The 25,210-nt window shown below is 41.7% G+C and overlaps 1 protein-coding gene across 7 annotated transcripts in view; it reads right to left on the reverse strand.

Annotated features, from left to right (window-relative positions):
- The window catches only part of LOC103394726 (cAMP-specific 3',5'-cyclic phosphodiesterase 4D), a 62,852-nt gene that overhangs the window by 12,695 nt on the left and 24,947 nt on the right, over positions 1 to 25,210 (reverse strand). The window contains exon 1 of one of the 7 annotated variants that reach the window (XM_008332169.3): positions 11,415 to 11,589. The exons of 4 other annotated variants lie outside the window; for them this stretch is intronic. In XM_008332169.3, coding sequence (XP_008330391.1) covers positions 11,415 to 11,551 — 137 coding nt within the window. In that variant the 5' untranslated portion in view covers positions 11,552 to 11,589. Of the gene's footprint in view, positions 1 to 11,414; positions 11,881 to 17,499; positions 18,374 to 25,210 lie in introns of those variants that run through there. 2 more of the 7 variants (XM_025053635.1, XM_025053633.1) reach the window with 2 other exon arrangements.

Consider the following 25,210-nt stretch of genomic DNA (forward strand, 5'->3'; position numbering starts at 1 on the left):
ACGGTGATTTAGTCCTCCTCTCCTCATGAATACATATACGGTGCATATATTATTTAAATGATTCGGTAGATTGATGGCTAACAGGTCCAGGCAGATCCTGTTCTCCATTTCATCTTTGGAGGCGTCTGCTCTGTGAGAGCCGCACAGAAGGTCAAACGTGTCGCTGGAGGACAGTTTGACACCAGTACATGACCTGCTTCAAGATTGGACATAAACAGGTGATTTCTGTTGGCACCGGGTCACCCTCACTCCCTCCCTCGGTTTAAATATAACCTCAAATGTTATTGTAACGAAACATATGATGATGGGAACACAGCTGGGAAGAAAGACGTTTGAAAAAAATCAGCTGTGCGGCTACAGGAGCTCCTGCTGCCACCGTGTACCGAGGCTCATACTTATACTGTAACTGTATACTGTAACAAAAATGTGTTAGTGACACCTGCCGCGACACCATGTTCACATGAAATGATGTTTGGCGTCTTCGTCATCACTGCAGTGAATATCAACTTCTGTAAAGAGCAAAAATGTGACAAATAAGTAGTAGACAACTAAGTAGTTCAATTCTGCCCAGACAGCATCGCTGACAAAAAGTGACCTGTGATCTATATGCTCATGTAAATCCAGGAGATGGAGAATATCACCACTGACGGTTCAAGTCTTTTTAGAAACATCATCAGCATCAACATGATCCTGAATCTGGATTCAGATTCTCAGCAGCTTCAGATTCACCACAGCGTTTTATTCATCACTTCACATTTTTATGAAGGAGACTGGGGGGAAAAAAAAAATCCGAGGATTCTGACAGTGCGACAGCTCCCTCTACCGAGGAAAGTGTGGTACTGCACATTGTGACGCTGTATTTACTTGTACAGTACACTGTTCTATTCTGACGCTGTCGGTATAAGAGAAATTAGAAATTAAATAAAAAAAAACATTTAGGGTAAAAACCAAACGAGTAATGTCAGACTAACATGTTTATCATTCATTTTCATGACCAACATAAAGGAGATATTCACACAAATATAACCTCAGTTTAATAGTTAGAATAGTTATATTTTTGATTAGCAATTTTGAACCCTGGTGGGGTTTTTTTTATAATTTAATAGATTTTCTCATTTTATCTTATTAAATAATGTAGTATATTACCCAAAATACCTGGTTAATTAAGTATTTATGCATCAGCAAACAAAGTAAACTTTGTAATACATCTGTTTATTGTTTGTTTTTAACCAAAAATGGGTAATCCTGTTAAAAAAAAACTAGAATAGAAGAGATAGAAACTGCCTCATATTTTTATGTCTGTAGCCCTATTTAAAACTATGTGGGATTTAGCAACATCTAGTGGTGAAACTATATGTTGTGGATTAATATTTCCTACTGACTGAGTCCAACAGGTGACAGAACATCCGTCAGTTTCATGGACATTTTTGTTTCTTTAGTGTCGGTTCACGTAAGGACGTGACGATAGAACACGATGGGAAAAGTAATGGGAATTCATACTTTTAGATTGATTAACAGCGACTGTTTTAACATCATACAGGTCATAGAGAGTGGATAACAAATATATTAATGTTAAGGCAACATGACATTAACAGTTGAAGTTGTCTGAGCTCAGACTGTAACGACGACTTCACCAGTTAGACCGGAGCTGCAGTTTCTTATGCAGATAAGACAGGCTTTAATCCCATCAGGCCGACAGGCCGACATGTTGCTCAGTTTCAACATAATAACATGCTGACCTTGGTCCATGTCCTGCCTCCAGCATTGTTCTCCGTCTCTCTGACGTAAATGACGGCTCCCTCTTCTCACTTTAAATGCTTTTTCTCACACACGTCCCTGGACGCCCACATCCTAACCTCTGCTTTTGTTCACAGGATGTTTAGTTTGTGCCTCATAACCAGCTAAAGATGAGGAATCCGTCGAAAAAAAAGGGGGAAAAACAAATAAAGAAAACTGGGATTTGAACGTGGTGATTAACAAAGATTCCATTACATCATCACTTAGTCAGAGGGATTGGGCACAGGAGCCTGAGAGATGAGACAGCCGAGGAGCCAATCGTGTTCATGTGAACTAAATATCTAATCTGTGATGATGCGACAGCCGATATGAAGCAATCATTGACCCTGTCACGCTGTGTCTTTTTTGTGTGAGACGTTTATCACATTTGATTAGAACGCTACTGAACGCACGAACGGAGGGAAAGCCTCAGGCTGGAAAACAGCGAGTCAAACCAAGTCCAGCTGTTGTTCATGCATGTGTGTGTGTGTGTGTGTGTGTGATTGTCTGTGTGTGTGTTTTTGAACACATGGGAGACACAGAGCCGAGGGATTTACAGAACTTTTTGTTATGCATGTGAGTGTGGTACAGAAAACAACCATCAAGGCCAGATGTTCTGACAGTTGAGGAGGACACAGGAGCAGGGTCACAAGTCAAACCACACACACACACACACACACACTCACATGCACCCACACACTTTCCTTGTAGCGTGGGAATTGGTGAGGGGCCCCATACATCACACCAGGAAGGAGGCGAGAGGTGAGGAGGAGAAGAGGAGGAGAAGGAAGACGGCGAGTGATGAAAAGCAAGATATGTGACCTTTTGTTTCAAATGATTTCTGTGCAGTCAGAGAGTGAAATGCACACAATGCAGCGGCGGAGGAAGAGAGAGAGCGTTAAGGAGTCGGTGTCATTGTATTTGCATGTTTGTTTTAGGGTGTGCGCCAAAAAGAGAATTCTGAGAGTGAAGGTTTGTTTGCTTTGCACCTCAAGACCATTGTACATTTGATCTGAGCTCCAGAGAAACAATCCTCTGCTGCCTCACTCTGCCTAACACACTTTTTGTGTGTGTGTGTGTTGTGTGTTTTCTCTTGTTCTGTGTGTGTGTGTGTAAACAGGATCCTGCCAAAAACAGTTTGTAGTGAACAACTCCAGACGCAGGTCGAGGACAACTTGACCTTTGTCACTTCCTAAATACCAGTCACTGTGACTCTGACTGTCCCTACAGTCGGAGAGCGAGTGTAGAGAAAAGGCCCGGCTGCAGGACGGACGCAGAGATGTGTTTATGCAGAAGCAGATGTGTGAATACTGAGGCGAGTACAGACGATCTGTTTTCTTTTGGAACCAAAAATCCAGACAATGGCCGTACAGCAGTTCCTACACCGGAGGAGGAAATTAAAGATTTTTTTTCCAACACATACCATCACTTTCAGGACTTCCTGTTCTTCTCTGCACCGTGAATGGTTTCTAATGAGACCGGCTGAACATTCAGGGTCTAAGACCTTTAGGTAATACAGTGAATTTAGATCCAGTGAGACACTTCAAGTGCAGTAGCACGACTGACCACCGATCTGCTCGTACGAGGGTGAGTCAAAAAGTCCTGAAAGAGATGTACTAATCTTAAAAAAAAACATTATTTCATGATGTCATCATTAACTGTGGAGCTGTGTTATTTTTTTTTCTATCATATTTTTCGACCCTGTCAATATCATAGCAAACGTCACTAAGTAACCAAGCCTGATTGAAACCCTAATGAAATATGTTTTGTTTTGTTTTTTTAAAAATGAACCAAAAAGAAACTCAACTCAAAGAAGCAGTTTGACCTGGGCTGAGAACTACACAGATAATCTTTACAGAAATAGATTTATTATTTTCAAGTAAAGTCATCTTTTAAAATTCTGTCTTAGAACTTTCTGATTTATCCTCCAAGGATTTCGTTTTAAGCAGCTTGAATACTTTACTGCTCCACAAACCTCAAATGAACCAACCATCTGATGCTGCAGCCAAGTATTTCAAATTCTTACTCATGTGGACTTGATGCCAGTTTCTGTTTTACTACATAGTTGAGTCATGTGGACGGGTTTCCATTATGACCACTAGGGATTGTGTGTAAAATCATATGTAGAACAAACGTGACGTAGACCATCCACAGAATGGTTTTACCTGATGTTACTTTTATTTGCAGTGTGACGGTCGACATATCAAGACTACTAGTAATGTATTACAGACACTGCTGTCATGTGAAGAAACTGTGACGTCCAGTCAGTAAAATAAACCCCATGACAGCTGTACAACAGTAGCTGGACTCAATGATCTTAACCTACTGACTCACTGTTAACCTACTGACTCACTGACAAGTTGTATCTCGCACCACTGGTCATCTTTACGTCTGTGTGTATTTGGAATGTGGGAGGAACCAGAACAATCTCCACTGACTCAGGACCAGGTCATCTAACAGGTTTGAACCTGCAACCCCTAGCTCTTGTCACAGCGCACCGTGTTGCAGTTCCACAGCGAGACACGTTGTTCTACAGATAATGATAATGACGAATGTGTTAATGTTAAGGCCGGGGAACAGTGTGACTTCAGGAGCAGGATGTGAAAAATATGGATGATACCGGTTTCCTCCGGTTCAAAAGCAAAACATTCTCTGCTCAGCTTGAGTTTTTTGATAACAGGATGCTGCCTCCATTATCTGCGGTGCACATCCGTCTCTCATCTGCGACTCCTTTCTTCACCGGCCAAACGCTATTCAAATATCTTCAGTTAGAAGTGGACAGGGAGAAGGAAGGAAAAGAACGGAAACAGGCAGATCAAATCTGAGCCGATTTTTTTTAAAACTGTCTAAAAATAATGTGATTAAAAAAAAAAAGTATTTAACTCCACATGTAACTCCTGAGAGGCGATACTTTGACAACCGTTATCTAACGGTCGATAATACAACTGGGCTCGACTCTGGTCCGTTCCACTCACACACTGACAGATTTCACCAGGCCAACTGTCCTCTACTAGCAGTGCCGACCTTCTCTATCGGGAATCACGGGTAAAATCTGGCAAAAACAAACCTCGTCCTCATTGTACCTGGTCTTAACAGTGTGGACACACTGTCAAAAAACAACATTATTAAATATTAATATTCTATCAAAAACAATCACAAATTCCATTACATGATTCACACAGCCTCTGAACTACTGACACGGAGCACCAGAGGTAAATGTCACGCCTGCACAGAGACGGACAGTTGCTGTTTCCATTCACCTGACCGGCCGCTGTATGGACCGCTGTTCAAACAGCGAGCTCCGCGTCTGACATCAACATCTGATCTCAGAACAGCTCATGTCCCTCTAAATTTAGCCAAGGGGAAGAGAAGGTTGCGCAGAGTCGAGCCAGCTGCTGGGTTTATTATTTTTCAATCTGACCTTTGACCTACAGGCACGGGAAGGACTTTGGGCTTTCACTGGAGCAGACCTCTATTATGGTTACTGTGAGAAGAAGGAAAACCAGAGAGATAAAAGTCTGACAGACCGAGGTAAAGGTTTGATTGAGTTGAGTTTTTGACAAATCTGGATCAAAAAGACATTTATTGGAGTGTGAGGTATGGGGATGTAATCTTGCTTATATGTCGGTGGATATGTTTTGTAAGAATAAATATTCTTGTCTGAGCCTGAAGAAACGCTGATGATGATGATGATTTAAATTAGCCTGAAGAAACGCTGATGATGATGATTTAAATATTTTGCAAAAGCTTCATCTCATGTGAAGAATGGAGACCTGGGTGTCACGGGGGTCTGGGGTTCTTTGGAGTAATTGTTAGTAGCTTTTTAGTCCAAAGCAGCAGCTCTAACATGTGAGCGTTACTGGTTTTCAAGTGGTTAATGCTGGGAGAGCAGGGTTCCTCAGAGGTGGATTTGCTTTCTGGACCCGTATCGATTCTAGAGTGCAGTGATTAACTCTGTCCGCCCAGCTGGACAGAAATCAATACTGAGCCTGATCAGCATTAATATCATTAGAAACTTGTAACACACTGAGCCAGAACCACCAGAACTGCCCCAAACCACACACACGTACACAGCAGTGGAGCTCTGGATTTGGCTCCAGCATCGACCTGAAAATCAAACAACTCCACATCACACTGATGCACAACTGGACGGGCTGGTGCAGCACACACACACGCACACACACACACACACACACACCGCAATGGTCCTTGCACAGCAACAGATCCACACTGAGTGTTCTCTAATCACGTTTATATGCCACTAATTGGCGCCTTTTAGTGATTAAGTCCACCGGTGGGGCAGGAGTGAGTGTGCCACTTCCTCCTCCAATTAGGAGAAGGCAACCGAGAGGAGCAGCAAATCAGATCAGCGACCAGCAGGGCTGAAGAAGTAGGGAATTTGGAGGGGTGTTATTTTTCTGTTAGTTTGCTTAAAGCCCTGGAATAAAACTCATCAAAAAAAGTTGGCCTGGTTGTAATGAAATAGAACAGTTGTTTCATAAATATATACATATATGTATGTATGGATATATGTGGATATATTTTTATATATATAAATAAATATATATACTCTATATATATATATTATATATGTATACACAAACTATGTATGTATGTTAGAACATTTGTATAAATGGTCTTAGTCAGGGATCAAAGGGGTTCGAGCTCATACTGTTTTCATTCTATACAAATGAAAAACACTTAAAAAAATTAACAAATGACATTTCTGTCAACTCTTATTAACCAATAATCACATCATGGTGGCCTTCAGACCTTTCTGTGATGCACGCTCCGTCTAATTTAAACGATGATACGGCGGTCTACGTCTGCACCGCTATCTGACACACAGCTTCTTTGTCCGTGCTGCGTCGGCCCCTGTGCTCATCATTCATTTGGGAGTCATGCAGATGTCAGGATAACAATTCACTATTCTTAAGCAGTGATATTTGACACAAGAACACGCAGTCATGGTCTGGCCCGTCTGCTGACGTCAGTTGTGGTTTTATGGCAGTCCCTCCGTTGCTGATCGAAAAGCAGGCAGGCCTGTAATTACTCTGAGCCCAACGCCGCTCACTGCCTGTTCTGTTTTTCCAGCAAAATCACAGACTACAACGCTACGAAGGATGCTATGAAACACGCCACGGATACGGATCACAAAGCAGCTGCCCGACCTCCAGGATGCAATGGGGTTTGTGTTGCGACATGTTTGTAGTAGGAGAACAGTAAAAGTGACTCCAGAGGACAGAGCAGAGGCGTCCTGTGGTTCAGTGGGTTAAGGCGTTAACTGGGATTGGGCAACAATGTGAGACCGAGTGTCAACAGTTCTGGTCACATCAGTACTTTTTGTGAGTTCTCACCAGAGGAAGGATATCATTTTGTTACAAAAGCAAAGACATGTGTAGAAATGTTTTCCTCACTGGGAACCATTCAATGCTGACACACAGGACTGGTGTGAAAACAGCCGAGTCGGACGTGTCACAATCACTGCACACCGTCCTACAGACAGCACAGGTCAAACTCTTCTCATCGTCGAAGATACTGCACACTCAACAAAAGAAACTACACCAACGAAAAGGTCCAGGGACGGAGAGAACCCTGGAGAAATCCAGGTTTTTTTTTAGAACAGACGAGTCAAACAAATCACAGAATCATTTAGAGGAAGGCAGAGTCACCGATTAAACCTACAGGAATCAAGACACAGGGTTAGGTCCACTCCTAATTCACACCCTTTGCCAGTAGGACTACATTGTTCTGGTGGTGGAGAACTGACCACACAACTGACCAGGTGTGTCTGTGTATGTGGACGGGGCCACACCTTTCCTGTGGCACCAAATACACCGAGACATGTACAGCATATACTGTACGTCCATGTCAGTTTGACCACAGCTACGGTCCACTGTCTTCACCCTCACAGCTGTTTTTTTGTTTTGTTTTACAGCTAAAAGCTAAAGCTAAATCAGCAAATGTATGCTATAATATTAACGTATATAATATTCAGTCCTCAGAATGTTTGAAAGTCTCGCCACGGAGAACCAAAGTGATGCAACAACTATACTGTGATTGGCTGATGGGCTCAGTAATGCGATAGTGAGGAAGATATTGTGATACGCAGTATAACGGATACATAATGCGACAGGTGTGATATGATGTGTACTGTGTAACTGTACGACAACATCACAGTATTGGAGCAGAGTAACTGCTTATAAATCATAAGCAGCTCTTCACACACCAGAATATAATCCCATCAGAATATAATCCTATCAGAATATAACACCAAAATATTTCATAATATGCTGATTTTGCCATTGGAAAAACCATTCTATTTTACTAGGTTTTCTTTCATGGATGCCTGAAACTTTTGACACGATGCATCAGTCAGACACCTCAGCATTAGCTCAACTCTAAGCTGCTGCTGATCTAAAGTATCTTGACTTTTGGAAGTTGTAAAGTTGTAACACATTTGCAAACTTCCCCTCCAGCCTCCATGCAGTCAGTCAGTCAGTCAGTCTTTCTTTATGTTATTCACCCCAGCAGTGGTAACTGCACTGGAGTCAGTGGAGGTGCCTTATCTCCATCCAACCACAGATCAGTATGATCTGAGAGAAGTGCAGAAATGAAACGCACACAGTCGGTGGCAGAACTGAGCTGCCAACTGTTTGTGCAGGTGGGTAAAGTTCAACCAGGTGTAGAAACACGTCACGGCTAACGTGACTCTTCATTTACACTGTGTGGTAACATGCTGGCCGCCTGCAGCAAAGCAACCTTTGACCTCGGGGAAAGTGATCAGTGCGTCATGTTGCACTGCGCCGACATGGGCCTGAGGCCCAGAGGGCTGGTCAACCTGCAACTACACCGCCTAAGGTCAGCTGTGATCTTTTTACCAACAACAGAGATGGTTTGGTTACAGACAATACTGGCATTAAAGAGCAGCTTCAAATTCAAATGTCTGTGATGATGTGATGGAGGACAGAGCACAGAATGAAGACTAACGGAACGAGGAAAAGACAGAAAACCTTTGTGCAGCTAGAACCTCATCATTATTTAATACTTGTGATTTCATCTACTCTTTCATATTGGATTGGTCCATGTCACAGATCTGGTAGAACTGATCATAGAAGGCAGAGAAAATGGAAAAAAAAATTGTTGGGACATCCCGGACGTACTGCTGATTTTTGGAAACACTACTTGACACATCAATGTCGCAGTAATGCACCTGAAGTTGGGCTGCTAGCATAACACAGGACTCACAGGAGACACGGTGAGTGACACAAGCAGACAAGAAAGTCAGAAAAGTCACAGCCTGTTTTTTAGCTCTCTCAGTTTGCTCTAATTTGGTTGTTGAAGTTCATTTCTTTATCACAGAGAAGCTGAGTGTAAAACCAGCTATTTTAATGGAAAATGCAGATTGTGCCATCACGACAATCACGGCACACACACACACACACACACTTTCCATTGCTGACAGTTGCGTCTGTTATAAGTGTGGCTGCTCCAACAGTTCTGTAAACAAAACTGCCTCTGTGTTCATTAGCACTTTAGCTCTGAAGGGTTTTTTACTGGTGGTTTGACATTAAAGAGACGGCACTGTGCTCCCCTCCCAACACATCAGGCTGATGACTTTTTCAAAGTCCGCCTACAAAATGAGTCCTTGTTAGTGTCTCTAATCTTCACGACTCCTACTGTAAATGCCACTTTCAGGAATCTGATGAAAAAAAAGGAGAGTGTTTTTTGAGACAGAACCTCATTTATGAGGCGAGGGTTGAAGAGAAACAACAGTTAGATTCCCAGGCCTTACCTTACTGCTGTGTACTGTAGCTAGGGTTTGGCTTTACAAACCAATGCATGTCAATGCTCAGCTCTAACAAAAACATCTCTGGGAACTTGTCCATATGTGAGAGTGATTGTTCTCACTACAAAGAACTGGCTTCACTCCATCAAAACACATCCAGACTCCTATTGTTTACAGTATCGAAGGAGAAGCTGGAGCGGCCGTTTCAGGTTGGACCGTGTGGTAGAAATGACACAGTAATGATGATGTCACAGCGTTAGATAATATACACACAAGCACGCTAAGATTTAGGCACTGACTCATATCTTCCTTGGGGATCACCAATGTCAGACTGAGTCACCACATTAAAGGAATAAAACACAGGAAAAAAAAAAAAATCAAAGTGAGTCATTTAACAAGTCTGCGCCTGGATCCACTGATCCACTGGTCCACCGTCAGCTTCAATCGTTAGAAGATAAAACAAACTGAATGTCTAGATTTTTTGTGATTATTCCACGAGCCGTCTGTGAATCCTAAAGTAGAAGGTCGTATCAGGGCGAGTATGGACAAATGTTTATTTAAATGTTAGGTTATTTTTCTGAAGTCTTTTTGTCAGATTTGAGATTTAGAAAAAATAAAAAACATGTCATTATTTAACATATTTAACGAATCTTAATCTGATTTTACTGTGTGATAGAACAAATGGGAACGACATTCCAGGGAATATTATTTTTTTTTGATTTTACTGTGTGATAGAACAAATGGAAACAACATTCCAATATAATAATTTTTTTTTTGGCATAATTGCTCCAAGTAAATGATATGTTTAAACCAGTGGGATATTTAATACAGAACTGAGGAGATATAGCTGTAAGGTTTGTCATTTTTCTTTCTACATTTTACGTCATTTTATGTCAAAAAATGGCTTCATGAAATAATGTGGAATATATGAAACGTGGCTAAATAATATAATTAAACATCACATATTTTTTTTGTAACTCGGTGTTAAAGAGGACCAATACTTTGCCAGGATATTTCAGAGCATATACAGAAAGAAACTTTTTCAATTTCTTTCAGACTCACACCGTGGCAGCTTCGTGCTGCACTGAAATCCTGGTGTAAATATTTCAGCTGTGATGAGGAAAGACTGTTGGTTTTGTGGCGTTACAGTTACAGAGGTCCTGACTCCTGACTGAAGGCCTGGAGTCGGTTCTTACTCTACACTGAGTCAGACCAGAAACACAGAATGAAATCATTTTCGGATTCGGAGCAAAGAGTAAATTATTTCTGCACACTGGTGACTAAAAGATGTCATTAAAAAAGGACTGGGGGGGGGGGTAGAGAAACACAGAGCGGAGGCTGAAGAGTGTTAGTGTGATAAAGTGTGATAAATGAGGCTGTGAAGGGGTTCATGTGGAAGAGGTTGAATTAGAAATTAAAAAAACAAGTGATTTATTCAGTAAAGAATAATTTTGGATCACTGAGTCACGAGACTGACGCATATATATATAAATAAATATATATATTACAAATGTTAAATAAGTGTGTTTTTGGTATATTCTATGGAGCAATAATGGGTAATTCAAAAGTATGCTTATAGTATTACAGTACGTATACAGTACAGATATTTGTACTACCGCTACTCATGGAATTTAACCTGCCCATCCAGCCACTCTCCATATGAACACACTGCTGATAAACTTCTATTCTATTCTGTTCTATTCTATTCTATGTTAAAGTACACAAACAATTCAATTTAATTGACTTTAATCCAAACAACAAGTTGAGTTGTTTGACTTTGCAGCTCGTTTTTTTTGTTCCAATCACTGACTCACGGACCAACATCTGGACTAGAACACATCAGTCCTACCGCCTGCGCTTCTGGACGATGTCGATGGGCCGGTTGACGGCGCACGGAGAGCCGCAGACGTTGCCGTTCCTCGCCTTGAAGTAGCGATCCTGGACCGAGTGGACCACCGGGAACATGCAGCTGTTCGGTAAACTCATGTCTGCGACTTCTGTTCGCTCTCCTGGCTGTGATTCTCCCCTCAGCTAGTCCTTCTCCACCTCCTCTCCCGTGCGCTCCTGCTGTGCTCCTGCTCGGCGGTGGTGCGCTCTCTCCTCTGCCTGCACACCGCACCGCGTTTCCATTGACGCGCGGACACACCGAGGAGCAGCAGCCTCCTCCGTGTGCCTCAGCGACATGCCTTCAGTCCAAGACGGCGAGGGGAAGCCCCGAGGGTTCGGACTGCGTGGTTGGAAACACGCGTGGGTTTCACCGGGTTGTTGTCCAGCAGTTGTTGTTGTTGTTGTTGTTGTTGTTATTGGAGACCACGGGATGTGTTGTTGTTGTTGTTGTTGTTGGAGACCAGCAGTTGGGAGTTTCTGAGCCGGACCGGAGCTCAACACCGTTCATCTGAAATCCTCGATCCAAAGTTCAAGACTGGACTCTCCCTCATCCCTAGAGAACAACTCCTCCTCCCAGTTTTCTCTCCCTCCCTCTCCCTCTCTCTCTCTCCTCCCTCCTTCTCTTCTTTTCAGCACATGGGCGTCTGAACTTAAAACAGACATGAACCACGTGTGTGTGTGTGTCGAGACAGTGAGACGTGAGCTGGACGTAGGCGGTTCTGTGTTTATGAACATGTGTGTGTCTGAGAGGGAGACTGGGGGGGACAGAGAGGGGGGAGAGAACGCGCGTATGTCTATACTTTTGGGGACATCACAGGGTGAAATTACTGTGAGTTTAATTTTGAAATTAGGATTAGAATAAGGAACAGATTAGAGTTCAGGTGGAAAATTAAGATTAAACACTTATTAGTTACAGTTAAGGTCAGGGTCGGGGTCTGGTGGCTGATAACAGTGTGTGTGTGTGTGTGTGTGTGTGTGTGTACATTTATATACAATATGTGCAGTGTATACAGTTCAGCAGCTCTTTGAACAGGGAAACTCCCTCCGGCCAAGCCACGAGCCTCCCTTCAGACTATATTTATGGTGTTTACCAGTTCAGTCACACACACACGCACGCATAGAGAGAGAGAGAGAGAGAGAGATTCACACGGCTGGTCTTGTCAGGACTCTTCTCTGACTTCTTCACCGTTCACACAAACTCCTCCCAAAATCTGAGCAGTTCATTGACTGAAGACACTTCATCCTAACTTTGAACCTGTGCAGGAATTCACTGTAAAACAACGTAAACCGTTTCATCTCAAAGTTATGATGAATATCTCCCTACGTGCAGCAACACAGTCTTTCTGTACTTCCTGTTACAGACGTTAGGTAACAATGATTTATTTTTGCAAATATAAAATTTGAAATACATTTTTCCTCAACACTTCCCTATGTGACCAAGTGTTACTTGAGACTGTATCTCCAGTCCCATCAGGGTCCAGGACGTCCATGGACTCCCTGGACCCTGTGACATCATCAACACGCCGTCTTACTGCCATTGACACCACAGACAAATATTTGTAATAGAGATACAGGTCAGTCACGTGGACGTGGACGTGGAGGTGGAGACTTTGGTTCACACAACCGTCAAATGGATCCTGATGAATATTGGTGAGGACAACATTCGACTCACTAAAGTTCAAGATATACTTTGACGTATTCTTCTTTCTGGATTCACAATTTCTGAATTAAAGTCACTAAGTCATTTTTTCCTCCTCATATTTAGGAATTGTTACTCGTGGTTGTGATTAACACACACATAAACTGGGATTAATCAAAATAGTTTGACAGAGATTAATTCTAATTTAGTGAGTAAAAAAAATCTGAAATAAAAAGCTAAACAGTTCAATGGCATTGGAAATACAAGACTTGATCGTTTGTGTTCCTTATTTGCCTTTTTTTTAATTCTCTTTTTATGTTTCTCACCAATTTAATTTGACTAAACCCATTGAATTTCTTTTTTAATGTGGACAAACAGGTTTTCTGTTATGACGACGCCATAACTGCCTGTGTCTCCTCTCCAACTGGCTGCACGTGGCGTCAGATCTGCTGCTGCATTTCAGTCAAAGTCAGAGAGCGGTTGCTGTTTTACATCCAGGACAGAGTCAGCATTTTACAGCCTCATTTCCAAATTATCTTAAGAGTCTCCTCAGAGCTGAACAGCATGTACCCACCACTAAGACTCGCGGCCTCCTGTCTGAACATTTACAGTGTCCTTGTTCCTTACTGATTAATGGACCTGATGATGGCCGTGGCACATTGTACCTCAGTGGTCCAGCAACACGTCACGCTCCCTCTCTCTTTTTAATGGACTCTCTTTTTTTTTAATTAAAAGACACTGAATCACAATCCTTTCAGATTTGTTTCTCATGTGGGAGGATGCAATTACAAAACTATCAGCCTGAAAACACCAGGGCCGGTGATTAAAGAGCACAGAAAGAGTCTGAAGAACAAACACACACAACACAGGCAATTTCTCCAGCATCAAACACACGTCACACACGTCACACACGTCTATGTTCTTTGGGTCTAGTTCACAATATAAAAAACAAATATTGTATTTTACTTTGCTTCTACCTCCCCTCCCCTGTCCTCCCCACCCTCCCCCTCTCCCTCTCCCTCTCCCTCCTTGTGCAACATGTTGGAGCTGGGAACAGATGCCGCTGCCGAGGTTTGCTGGGAATGAAGTGTTTGTGAGGCCACTGTGTAACCCAATCCCTCGGCCAAATGACTTGTGCAGCCCAGCTGGCTGTGGCTTCTATGACAACATCAGCTAATGAGAAGAAGCTGTGAGGGAGGAGTGCTGTGTTGTGTGAAACAATCTGTGTTCGGAAAAGTCAACGAGTTTGACAGTGTGGGAAATATTCAGTGAAATATTCTTTCAATATTTCCTACTGTATATTTCATGTTTTTTTTTTTTGCATTTTTAAAACACAATTTAATGCATTTATTTCCTGTTTCTCAGTTTCCACTGGGGCCTTTCTTTTTTTTGTCCCTTCAGGCTCTGTTTTCTTTGAGCTTTCTGACAACAGAAAAACACACTGCATGGTGACACTAGGTCATATGTTTTCGCTGTGTTTCCTCCGTCAGCGCTCTGTTGACTTTTTTGCTCTGGTTAATGAAAATGCACATATTAAAACCACAGTGACCTGTGTGACAGGGTTGACGCAAACCCCCCCCCACCCCCCGGCCCTTTTTAAAAGTAATAAATGCGTTTAACCACCGGGGGAATTTCCTCTCATATACTCTGGCTAATGCTGTTATTGTTGATCCAGTCTGTAATAAACAAAGACAGATGTGCAGCAAATTTAGCTCTGCTATGTGAAATTGCATTATGCAGTTTTTTAAATTATAAGTACTTCCCTAAAAGTAATATTTGTTTTGACCAACTTGTAGGTATTCACGGCACTAACATTTAGTTATGCTCAGTTCTTGCTATTTTTGGGCTTCGTTTTAACTGCAGTACCTATTTTAAACACTAGATGCCAGTGTTTTGCATATTATCCTATTTTACTATATTGTATTGACTCATTTCTGTACTTGTGTTTTCCTACGGTATATACAGTCGCAAAACCAGCATCTCACTAATAAAATCGTGGTTAAAGGCATCTCACTAATAAAACCGTGGTTAAAGGCAGTCAAAACGCCCTCTACTGGTGAAGTCATTTCGATTAATGTGTAGATAACGTTTGTAAGGCCGGATGTAGAGTTTAAGACAAATCTTTGTGTCCTGCTGATCGTCAGATGTAGTACAGATGTACAAAGAAAAAAAATCTATAACAATATCTCTATAAACGATGTTTGGAATATATTTTTAAAATATGTTTACAGGAACTCGGCATTTGTACAACTGTCCAGCAGAGGTCGCTCTTTGCCATCACATCAACCTAACACGTATAGTAGTGAAGCCAGCAACGAACACAAGGAAATACAACTGGTAGGAACACGTTCACAGAGAAAGAAAAAATATCAACACATCTATTTTATCTAAAAACGAAACTTATTTCAGTTTTTTTTTTCAAATTTTTTGGAAAAAATACTACAACCTTATTAAATGTATTCCCAATACTCCAAGTGTACATGTGTAGTAGTTAGTAGTAGTGAGAGTAAGCAGAAGGTTTGTAGTAAAAGTCAGTGCAGAGTCCTAATAAGAACAGGAGCTGTGGTTGGTCACAGCCACAGTCACCGTCTGTGTACTGTACCGTACCGTACTGTACCGTCAAACATGTCACAGACGTCAGATTCACGTGTTGTGTGTACGTTCTGTGCAGCCAGGCTGGCGGAGCAGGGGAACTATTTCAGGCTCTGAGGTTTTATTTTTGGGTCCTGTTGTGTTATTGTTCCTCGTCCAGTTCTCTCTAAGCTCTCCTGCTGTTTGGACGCAGCTGTGACTGGACTGAAGCCTGAAACACGACTCTTATCGTTTGGTTATACAACCAATACTGTCACAACATCACAGACACATGTACAGTATAAATACGAGAGGCAGAGAATGTTCTATTCATCATCCAAACATGGAACTTTGAGAGAAACGTTTAATCTACGTAGCAATTGAAAGTGAATTGAAAGTGAACCACTTGTCACTGCACACAATGAAATGCGACCTCTGTATTTTACCCATCACCAAAGTGACCAGGGGGCCAGCTCAAGGGTCCGGGGAACAGTGCGTGGGGAGTACAATACTCAGTGCACCTTCCTTCACCACCCAGCCACCACCGGCCAAATATAAAGACCAACATCCTTATAGTTTTTATGTCAAGGAAATGAACTGTTAGAACACGACACTTCCCAAGAATTCTTTTTAAATAACTCAGTCCAATAACCTGAATATTGTTGGGTTTAAAAAGAAACGACTTCATGTCTGAAGCTCTCCCACGGGAAAAAAACAACAGATTGATATCAGTTCCACAGCAGTAGATCTGCCTACATCTGTGGTAAAACTTCCGACACTTACAGCACCAGCCATTCACCCTGTGAACCTGAAGAACAAATCTCTGACTGAATCACCTCTAATTGACTGTGAACGGTGGGTACGGCAGCAGTGTCACCACAACTGACGTCAAACACAAACTCTATCACTGATCTGTTGAAAACCACTGACAGACTGGCAAACCACCCCCGTTCAAACCACCGTGTTTGTCCTGCAGTCATCCTTGTCTGGGTAACTGAAGAAAAACAGGAAGTAGGTAAATTAGATATGTCACACAGATGCCACTCGTTTCCTCTCAGAGCATTCTGGGTAAAGTGTTCAGACCAAAAGCCATGTAGTAGAAGAAGGTAAATAAATAAATAACAAAGTTTTACTTCTCACTTGTTAACATTAACGCTGTTTATTATGCTAAAGTGTTTGGTTTTTTCATTCTTTTTTAAAATAACAAAGTCAGACTTTGACCACTAGGGGGCCATACTGTATATGGTTTACAGACAAACAACCGTTTAAACTCAAATGTGTCCAATTAAGTCATCCCTGCACATGTTTGGAGCGTGGGAAAAAAAGTCAGCGAGAGGAGAAACCCCACACACCAGGAAAACAAGAAAACTCTACACAGAAAGACCGGGGATTGAACCAGCAAACCCCTCTACTATAAGACAACTCAGTAACCAACTCACAAATTCTGAATACTTTCTAGACAACAAGTCTTTTCGTCAGGGTTTAAGTATCACTTATTCTCCCATTTTGAGTCAGATTTTTAATTACATGTCTACAAAACTCTTCAAAGTACCCAACATTCTCCGCTCAGATCTTCTAAACACACACTCCGCTCCGAGGTCACTCAGGTCATCTTTCCTTCGACGTCTGTCATTTCTCATCTCTTATCTCTGAACAAAAGGTGACAGAGATTCCTGCTCTGGAATATCACGCCAACTTCGACTGTTCACACACTGGTACTGCTGCAGTGTTTGACCAAAGTACTTTTGGTTAAAAAAAAAAAACAAACAAAAAAAACTACGACAGCCAAATACACTTCACCCTCAGACTCTGTCTGTACACGTGTGGAGGAACATACCTCACACAGGAGTGTCTCCGACCGTGTCCCAGACCAGTCTGAGACACCTTCCTGGTGGATCTCTGGTCTTTGTTCATAGTCCTTCAAGCTCCAGACTCAGACGAGACACTTTGGAGAACAAGAAAACAACCTCCGCCGGCTGCTCCTATTCTTCTCCTCATCCACTGGCTGGGTTTGAGTCAACTCCATTAGGTTTTTGTGATAAATCAAGAGAAAGAAAGTGGATGTGTCCTGCGTCGGGATGAAGAAATAACAAACTTCTTTGAGAGCGACAAGCCTCGACAAGAATTAACAGTGAAGCATTCAAAGTTCTCCAGAGGAGAACTTGTTATGTCAGTAAAGACTCACTCCACTCTCACTGCTGCTGCTGCTGCTGCTTCAGTTGACGGTGTTGTAAATAAACAATAATCCCAGAATCCACATTGACTAAATTTCCTGAAGGATTTTCTTCTTGGCAGCAGCTTAAAGTCTTCCAGGAGAAAAACAGGTGCATGACAAACTTTTACAGTCGCCTCGTCGCTGCTACTGTTTCCCCGCTCACCCCCCACACCTCTACTAAAAAAAGAGGAACAGTAAAACCATGCAAGAGGAAGAATTGGGTGAACGGACACTTCCTCTCACACTGTGGTTGTTTTGTTTTGTTTTCTTTTTACAGTCCACAGCGTTCAGCCGACAACTGCCTGATTACTTTTTTGTTTTTTTTTCAAAGGCATGTCCAGAGCTGCGAGTGTTGATCCCAAACATTCAGAGCTGCATTTAGAATCGTCCCAACACGTCAACGGGCGATCTGATTGCACCGAGGGGCTGGAGGGTGTTTTTTGAGCTGGCATGGCTCAGCTTTCATTGACACGTGAGAACAACAAGCCTCGTAGCCTGACACCCGCCTCCTGGTGCCCTGCAGCTACAGTGGGGGGGGGGGGGGGGGTGGGGAATGATGCAAGAATTCCACAGGAAATGTATGAATTGAATTGGTTAAAAATTTGAAATGAATAGCTGGGTAGTTAAACTAGTTCAACTGTACACAGATAACATAAGTGTATAATAATAATAATTTGTAAATTCAACAAATTCACGTCATTTTGCTCTGAATACACAGATAATGAACTTTGATCAAAGTTATGAGAGTTAGGACAACAGTAATGAAAATGTAGTCAGTCCATCAGTCAGGCAGCTATTGGTTGATTAATCAAGTGCAGTAATGAGCAGCAGTTTCCCAGCAGTCAATGCTATTTTTATTCAAGATAATTAACATTAATATAACCCTAACGTCTAATACACAGATTCCCTGATTCTTTTTTTCATTTAAACCTGGAAAGCATTCAGTTTGAATAACCATCTTCCATTTGAAACGTCAGGGGTTCAATCCCCAGCTCCACTAGTCTACCTGACCCCTGACATTTTACAGTCACAGTCAAAACACTTTATATGTGTGAATGTTATAATTGTGCTGTCCTCAACCCACTGACTGAGAAAAGAGTCAGAGTGAGAGAAGAATGAAAAGGTGTAAAGGCAACTTTCACAACTTCTAATCACTCATTAACTTTTCACACATACGTTTTCATAATTCACACATTAAAAACAGGGAGTGTTTTTAACAAACAGTCCTATTGGCTCAGAGGTGACATTACACCCTGGGCGTCATCATAAAACGCCCTCTACTGTACATCTGAGGCATGACAACAGATGTCCATCATTAACATATTCACCTGGAGGAGACGGCAGTGAGATCTCACCAGACTGAGACTAAAACCTACATTTAATTGTTGAAATACAGAATAAAGTGAAGGAACATCCAGTGGGGAGCGTTAATGTTCAGGTTTCTGGGTTTGTTTGTTTTTTCAATAATTATTTTCCATGTTCTGCCTCCCTGTGTGTGTGTCTGTGGTTCGAGGTATTTGCCTTGTCTTTTCCCATTCCCGTGGTGTTAAACAAACTAATTCGTGCCGATTTGGGGCAGCAACTTTGGAACGATGCATATTCTGGCTGGATTCCCGCTCCCAGACAAACACACAGCTCGTCTGCTCGTCTCCACCAGGCGTGGAGGCTCTGGGAGCAGCAGGGAGGATAAACAGTGATGTGATGATGGACGACATAAATATACACACTGTGTTTGGAAGTGACTTCCTGGACACACCAACAAAGGAATGCAAACAGTTGGAGGGAGAGGTGGAGTAGTGGGTCTCTGTTTGTTGTATTAAACACACAGAGTCACAGCTTAAAAAAAAACAAAAAAAAAAAACAGCAGAGGTGTGTAATAAACACTTCCTGTTAAATTATACTGTGCTACACTTTGTGTCCCAGCTGTTTTAGGCCAATTGTTGGTTGGTATAAAAGTTATAACTACTGTTGTACTGTTGCATGAATAACTTTTGCAAAATTAAAAAACAAATCTTCACTTGATTAAGAGACATTTTTGTAACACATTTTTTTCTTGATCACAAAAAAAACTCAACATATTGAGTCTCAACTACTACGGTTTTTTCTTGATCACAAAAAAAACTCAAGTCTCAACTACTACGAGCTGATGATATACACTTTTTGTTATTATCATTTTTAAAAAAGTAAAAAGAACTACTGCAAACGTATTCCAAGAGGAAACAAATGGTCAAAAACTGATGTAAAAACATTTCTTATTGTTTAGGTCGGTATGTTTGATCCCTTCTGGACCAACTGGAGAGAGAAAACACAGACAACGTGTTGTGCCGTTAGCAAGAAAAATTCAAATAATCTTTCTCGTCTACCTGAGGAAAAAGGGCGATAGCAAAATTTGAAATGCAAAAGTCGGCATGCCTGAATTTAAAAGTTCAGAGAACAATATCTGGATTGACATCAGCAACTTCAGAGATGGCAATGAAAAAATATAACATTACTCGATCACTAATGTTTATTAAAAAAAAAAAGAAGCTAATTTGATGTCAAAATCACCAACATCGAATGTGACGTTGCATTTGATCAGTAAAAAAATTCCGTCCTCTGTGTGTTATCAGACAGCTGGTTTTATTTCACTCCTAGGTTTTCATCACTTTTCTAACTGGGTAACATCACAGTCAGAGTCGGTTCTGATCCGACCTGATGCTGTGATGAGCGACGACACAAAGTCAAGGTCACCCAGACTCAGACAGTGGACGCTGTCTCTGCTGCACCTCTCTTCATACTTGACAAGTGCTGAACAACGACAAGAACAAACACCTCAGACACTGCACACTTCACTGTCACCACATCACACCATCCTTACAGTCGACAATCTAAACTGGCTGTCAGTCAACCAGGCTCCAACTACACACGTTGACCCCGAGGTAAAGCAGCTGCTGAAGCGCGTTCCCCGTTCTCCATCATCACCACCACCAAAAACCAAACATGTTGTATCAGCCACTAAACACTACAGATGCCAAACACGTCAGCTCAGGATTACCAGGGTGTGTGCGCCAGCGTGAAGCGCCTCTGCAGGGCGATGCTCCGGGTCATCAGGAGTTTGCGGAACAGCATGGGAGAGTGGCGTGGCGAGCTGTGAGGAGAGTCGCGAGGGGACATCCTGGGGGAGTCACAGGGTGAGCCAGACCTTGACTGCATTTTCTGTTTCTGAGGGCTGGAACCAGGATCTGCACAACTTTCCTGGTGGTTTTTATTCATCCTGACGTCCTCGGGTTATTCCCTAAACTCTTTCTACATGTTTAGGAATATCCAAAGTCCTCAGATTACCTGTTGGATAATCAACATTATCTTGGTGAACAGTGAATGCTGAGACCAGTGTTGATGGACATGGACATGAGTGCAGCACAGATCCCTCCCCTGGCAGTTAGCTCTGTTTACACAGCACTGAGCCATGCCTAAATATGGCCAGGCCTGAATTATGGCATTGTTAGTTCATATCAGGGGTGATCTGACTGTGTGCTGCTCTCCCTTCATACAGGAGTACACAAACCCTCCAACAGTGAGCAAATATTAACACTGACGGTGCCATCCGCATCCTGGATATATTTTAATTAATCATAGTATTACACACTAACACCAAAAAAAAAAAAACACAAAAACAAAAGCTAACTGCTGATAGAATTTACCTCAACATTTTTGTCCCTCGATTATGTAACAGGTTTGAAGTAAAACAGCAGCAGTCCTGTTTACTATACATTTGACTTTGTATCCTTGCAACAAAACAATTGTTTAGCTAGCTTGCTAACCGCAAAACAACATACAGTACTAGCGTCTAGATGGGTTACTGCTTAGTCATTTATCTCATGCACACAAGAGAAAAGTGTTATCTTTATGATCGATTACGAGTCTTAACCTTTAAATATACACCTATATGGAACATGTTTGGGGTTTTGCTTCGGGGGCTGTGAGATCAGTTTTCTTTAGTTGTTGTCCTTTGGAAGTTCAAAAAGTCATATAATTTGATTGCGTAACACTCCCGACCCTAAGTTGCTATTTTCAAGTGACTTGTAACTGAGACATTTTGCCAGCCTGCCAACAGAGAACGATAAAAACATAATAAAAGTCAGGATAGATGAGTCATGACTGTTAGTGAGTCTGAAAGTATTTTTAAATTAAATTTTACATTTGAACTTGCAAAGAAAATACCAGTGGAAGAGGTACAAGTACTGGTTCACGAAACATATATGTGCTGTGAGGTTCAAAACTCTGCCCCTAAAACAATCCAAAACTGTTGTTGTTCAAAGGCGGCCCATTCTAACGGATGTTTTCTTCGTATCCATAACGATGAAGGATCACAGCTGTCAAGTTAAAGGGCTCTTCAGCCTGACTGCACAAACTCCACAGTACTGATGTAACCCAGTAGGGGTCAGGGGAGGTCACTGCAATGAGATCGCTGAGCAAATCACAGCCGTTGTATGGATTGTTGCCGCATATGACCACCAGAGGGAGACATTGCAATAAAGGACAGACAAAGAGCTGGGATATATTAGGATGTATTATCCTAAACACTGTAGGGTATTTTTGCTTGTTCGTCTGATGGGTGTTTTACAGCGGTTGGAATCTCTACTGCTACTATTTTTATTTTCTTTTTTAAAAATCTAAATCCACCAAAAACATCAGGGTTCGTCTGTAAACTGTGTGGGCCCCGACTGTTTCCAGCCTTTTTTTTCCCGCCTCTAGTGACTAATATCAGACTAATATCATTTTGACTGAGTCACATACCATCCACCCTCCAACTAAAAACACTAAACACTCTTGCCCTCTCTAACACACACACACACACACACACAGAAGGAGAACAGCAACTCGTTGAAAGTTCACAGTGCAGCAGCAGTAGCATGAGCCTCAACGGTCTGTGGGAGTATTTGCATCATCTGCATGACACATCCTCAACTGAGGAGCGTTAATCTGAAGAACCACTGTCAACCTGACCGCAGATAAACAATTTCATTCATCCCGTCATCCACATTATCTCTTCCTGCTAACCGCCTTTTCTGACGCATCGCAAATTTTCTAAAAGAGAGGAAAATAATATAAACTGAATTTCGTAGGCAGTAAGACATGTGACTTCAGTGTGATTGACAGGTATAGAAATGGAACCTGCAGACTTTGTATTGTTTTCAGCTTCACTTTAAAAATTTTAAAACATACACAGACACAGTCTGAACACACACTTGGTGTTGAATTTCCAAGGGATAAAAAAATATTTCTAAAAAATAAATGATTTTTTTTTTATATAAGCTGGGATTCTTCCATCAATCCCCTCATTTTTCAAGACATTGACAAAATGATAAATTATACCCAGTAGATGGCAACATAATGTTTATATTTCCATCCCGACCAATCACCAATTAAATAGCCTGTAAATGAGCTGCCCTTAAACTCAAGTGAAATGGATTAAGATCAGAACAAATACTGAGACATTTTTCTGCTGATAGAGACACAAACGGAGCTCCAGGAGGAGGAGCAGCCAGGAACATGAAGAGTCCTGTTCTGGACAACTTCCTCTGGGAAAGGCCAAGAGCTGCGGGACCAAAGCCAACATCCCATATTGTAACGAAGGCTTCCAACACGTTTCTGCTGATCATTTAACCACAGATCACGTTCCCCAGTTAGATTTATGTACTCACTTTAACTGCAAGCTGTGGCGCCGTGTTTGAGACCTGCTACAATGGAATAAACACGGAGAATAAAAATATTTTAACGCAGTTAAAGGCTGGAGTCTAAATGACATATTGTTTCCCGACATTTAGACAGTTATGATGCTGAAGATGATGGAAAAAACTAAAAGGCCATTATCAGTTTTATTAGGGAACCACATCCTGAACAATGCTAAAAGTCTTTGTAGACCACTAAGACTTGAGTGCCTCTGGACCGTTATATACAAGGCTACTGTATGAGTATAATGTGTTATTGAAGCAGATTGTCCTGAGCCACAGCAGAATTCAAATTCTAAGTGATTAAAATATTCAGGTTACTCCTAGTTAAAATTGTAGTAGAGAAAAATTGATCTAATTCAAGACTGACGATATTCCAAAAATGAAATATCTGACGTGCTTTCAAATGTTAATGGACAAAGGTAATCTGGGCCCATTTCACTCCATTCATTTCCATCTTGCCCAATGAGTCACTGCACACTGACAAAGAAAGACATTTTTCTTTGGTCACACCCAATACTGCAGGCTATAAAAATAACAGAATGTCCAGAACAAAAACACACTAAGAGCACGCAGAACCAGATTTAAGAAGAACTGCTGTAGACATTAAGAACAGTACTGCACGTCGCCGCAGCTCAGGTCTGACAAAATAGTTTCCTTCAAGAGACTGTAAACATTCTCTGGCACTGACAGCTGGATTGAGCATCAACCTTGAAGTGCAGCACTTAAATCTTACACACAATAATCGACGACGTGAGGCAGACGTCGTAGTGAGCTCCACAGCCTTCTTGTCATTTTGATAAACAACATCGTTCGCTGTCTACAACGAAAGATTTTTAAAGAATTTCAACAAATCATCGGCGTTTCCTCTCACTGTGGAGTGAGATGAGGTGACTATGGTGACGACCTCCATCTTTAAGTGAATGATCAACAAAACAGACACACACAAAAGAAAAACGATGCCATATATCAATATGACATTAGCTCAGGCGTGGCCAACCTGCGGCTCGGAAGCCACATTTTGCCAAGATGAAAAGATGCACTGGCCAACCTGCGGCTCGGGAGCCACATTTTGCCAAGATAAAAAGATGCATGCAGGAAGTTTCAAAAGAGTTTAAAGGGATGGCACAGTTCACATGTGCCCATGTATATCATGTGGCTCTTTGCAGTAACACAGTAATGTGACTCTTGACTGGTTGGCCACCCCTGCATTAGCTCTATTTGTCCTTCTCTTTGTCAAGGTCCAGGGTCTTTTCCCAGGCAACGGGAGCTCGTCAGTGGCAAACACTGCCGTGTTATTCAGACACAACATCTGCTGATAATTAAAGCTGTCAGATCAGATCAGTGACACAGACACAGCTGGGGAGTCAGACGGAGCATTAAATACAGCAACATCATTTAAATGTTCAGGTGAGCAGACACATAAAGGTGTTTATGTTCCTCACTGTATTTGTCACTGTATGACAACTGTATAACTCACATTTTAACCACCTTTCTAAAGATTTTTTAAACATAAGAATTTTGATATATTTTCAGTGTATATATATATACGTATATATATACATATATATATATACACGTATATATATATATACACACACACACACATATATATACATATA

This window comes from Cynoglossus semilaevis, chromosome 2 (assembly GCF_000523025.1).
Source record: "Cynoglossus semilaevis isolate Cse_v1.0 chromosome 2, Cse_v1.0, whole genome shotgun sequence".
NCBI lineage: Eukaryota > Metazoa > Chordata > Actinopteri > Pleuronectiformes > Cynoglossidae > Cynoglossus > Cynoglossus semilaevis.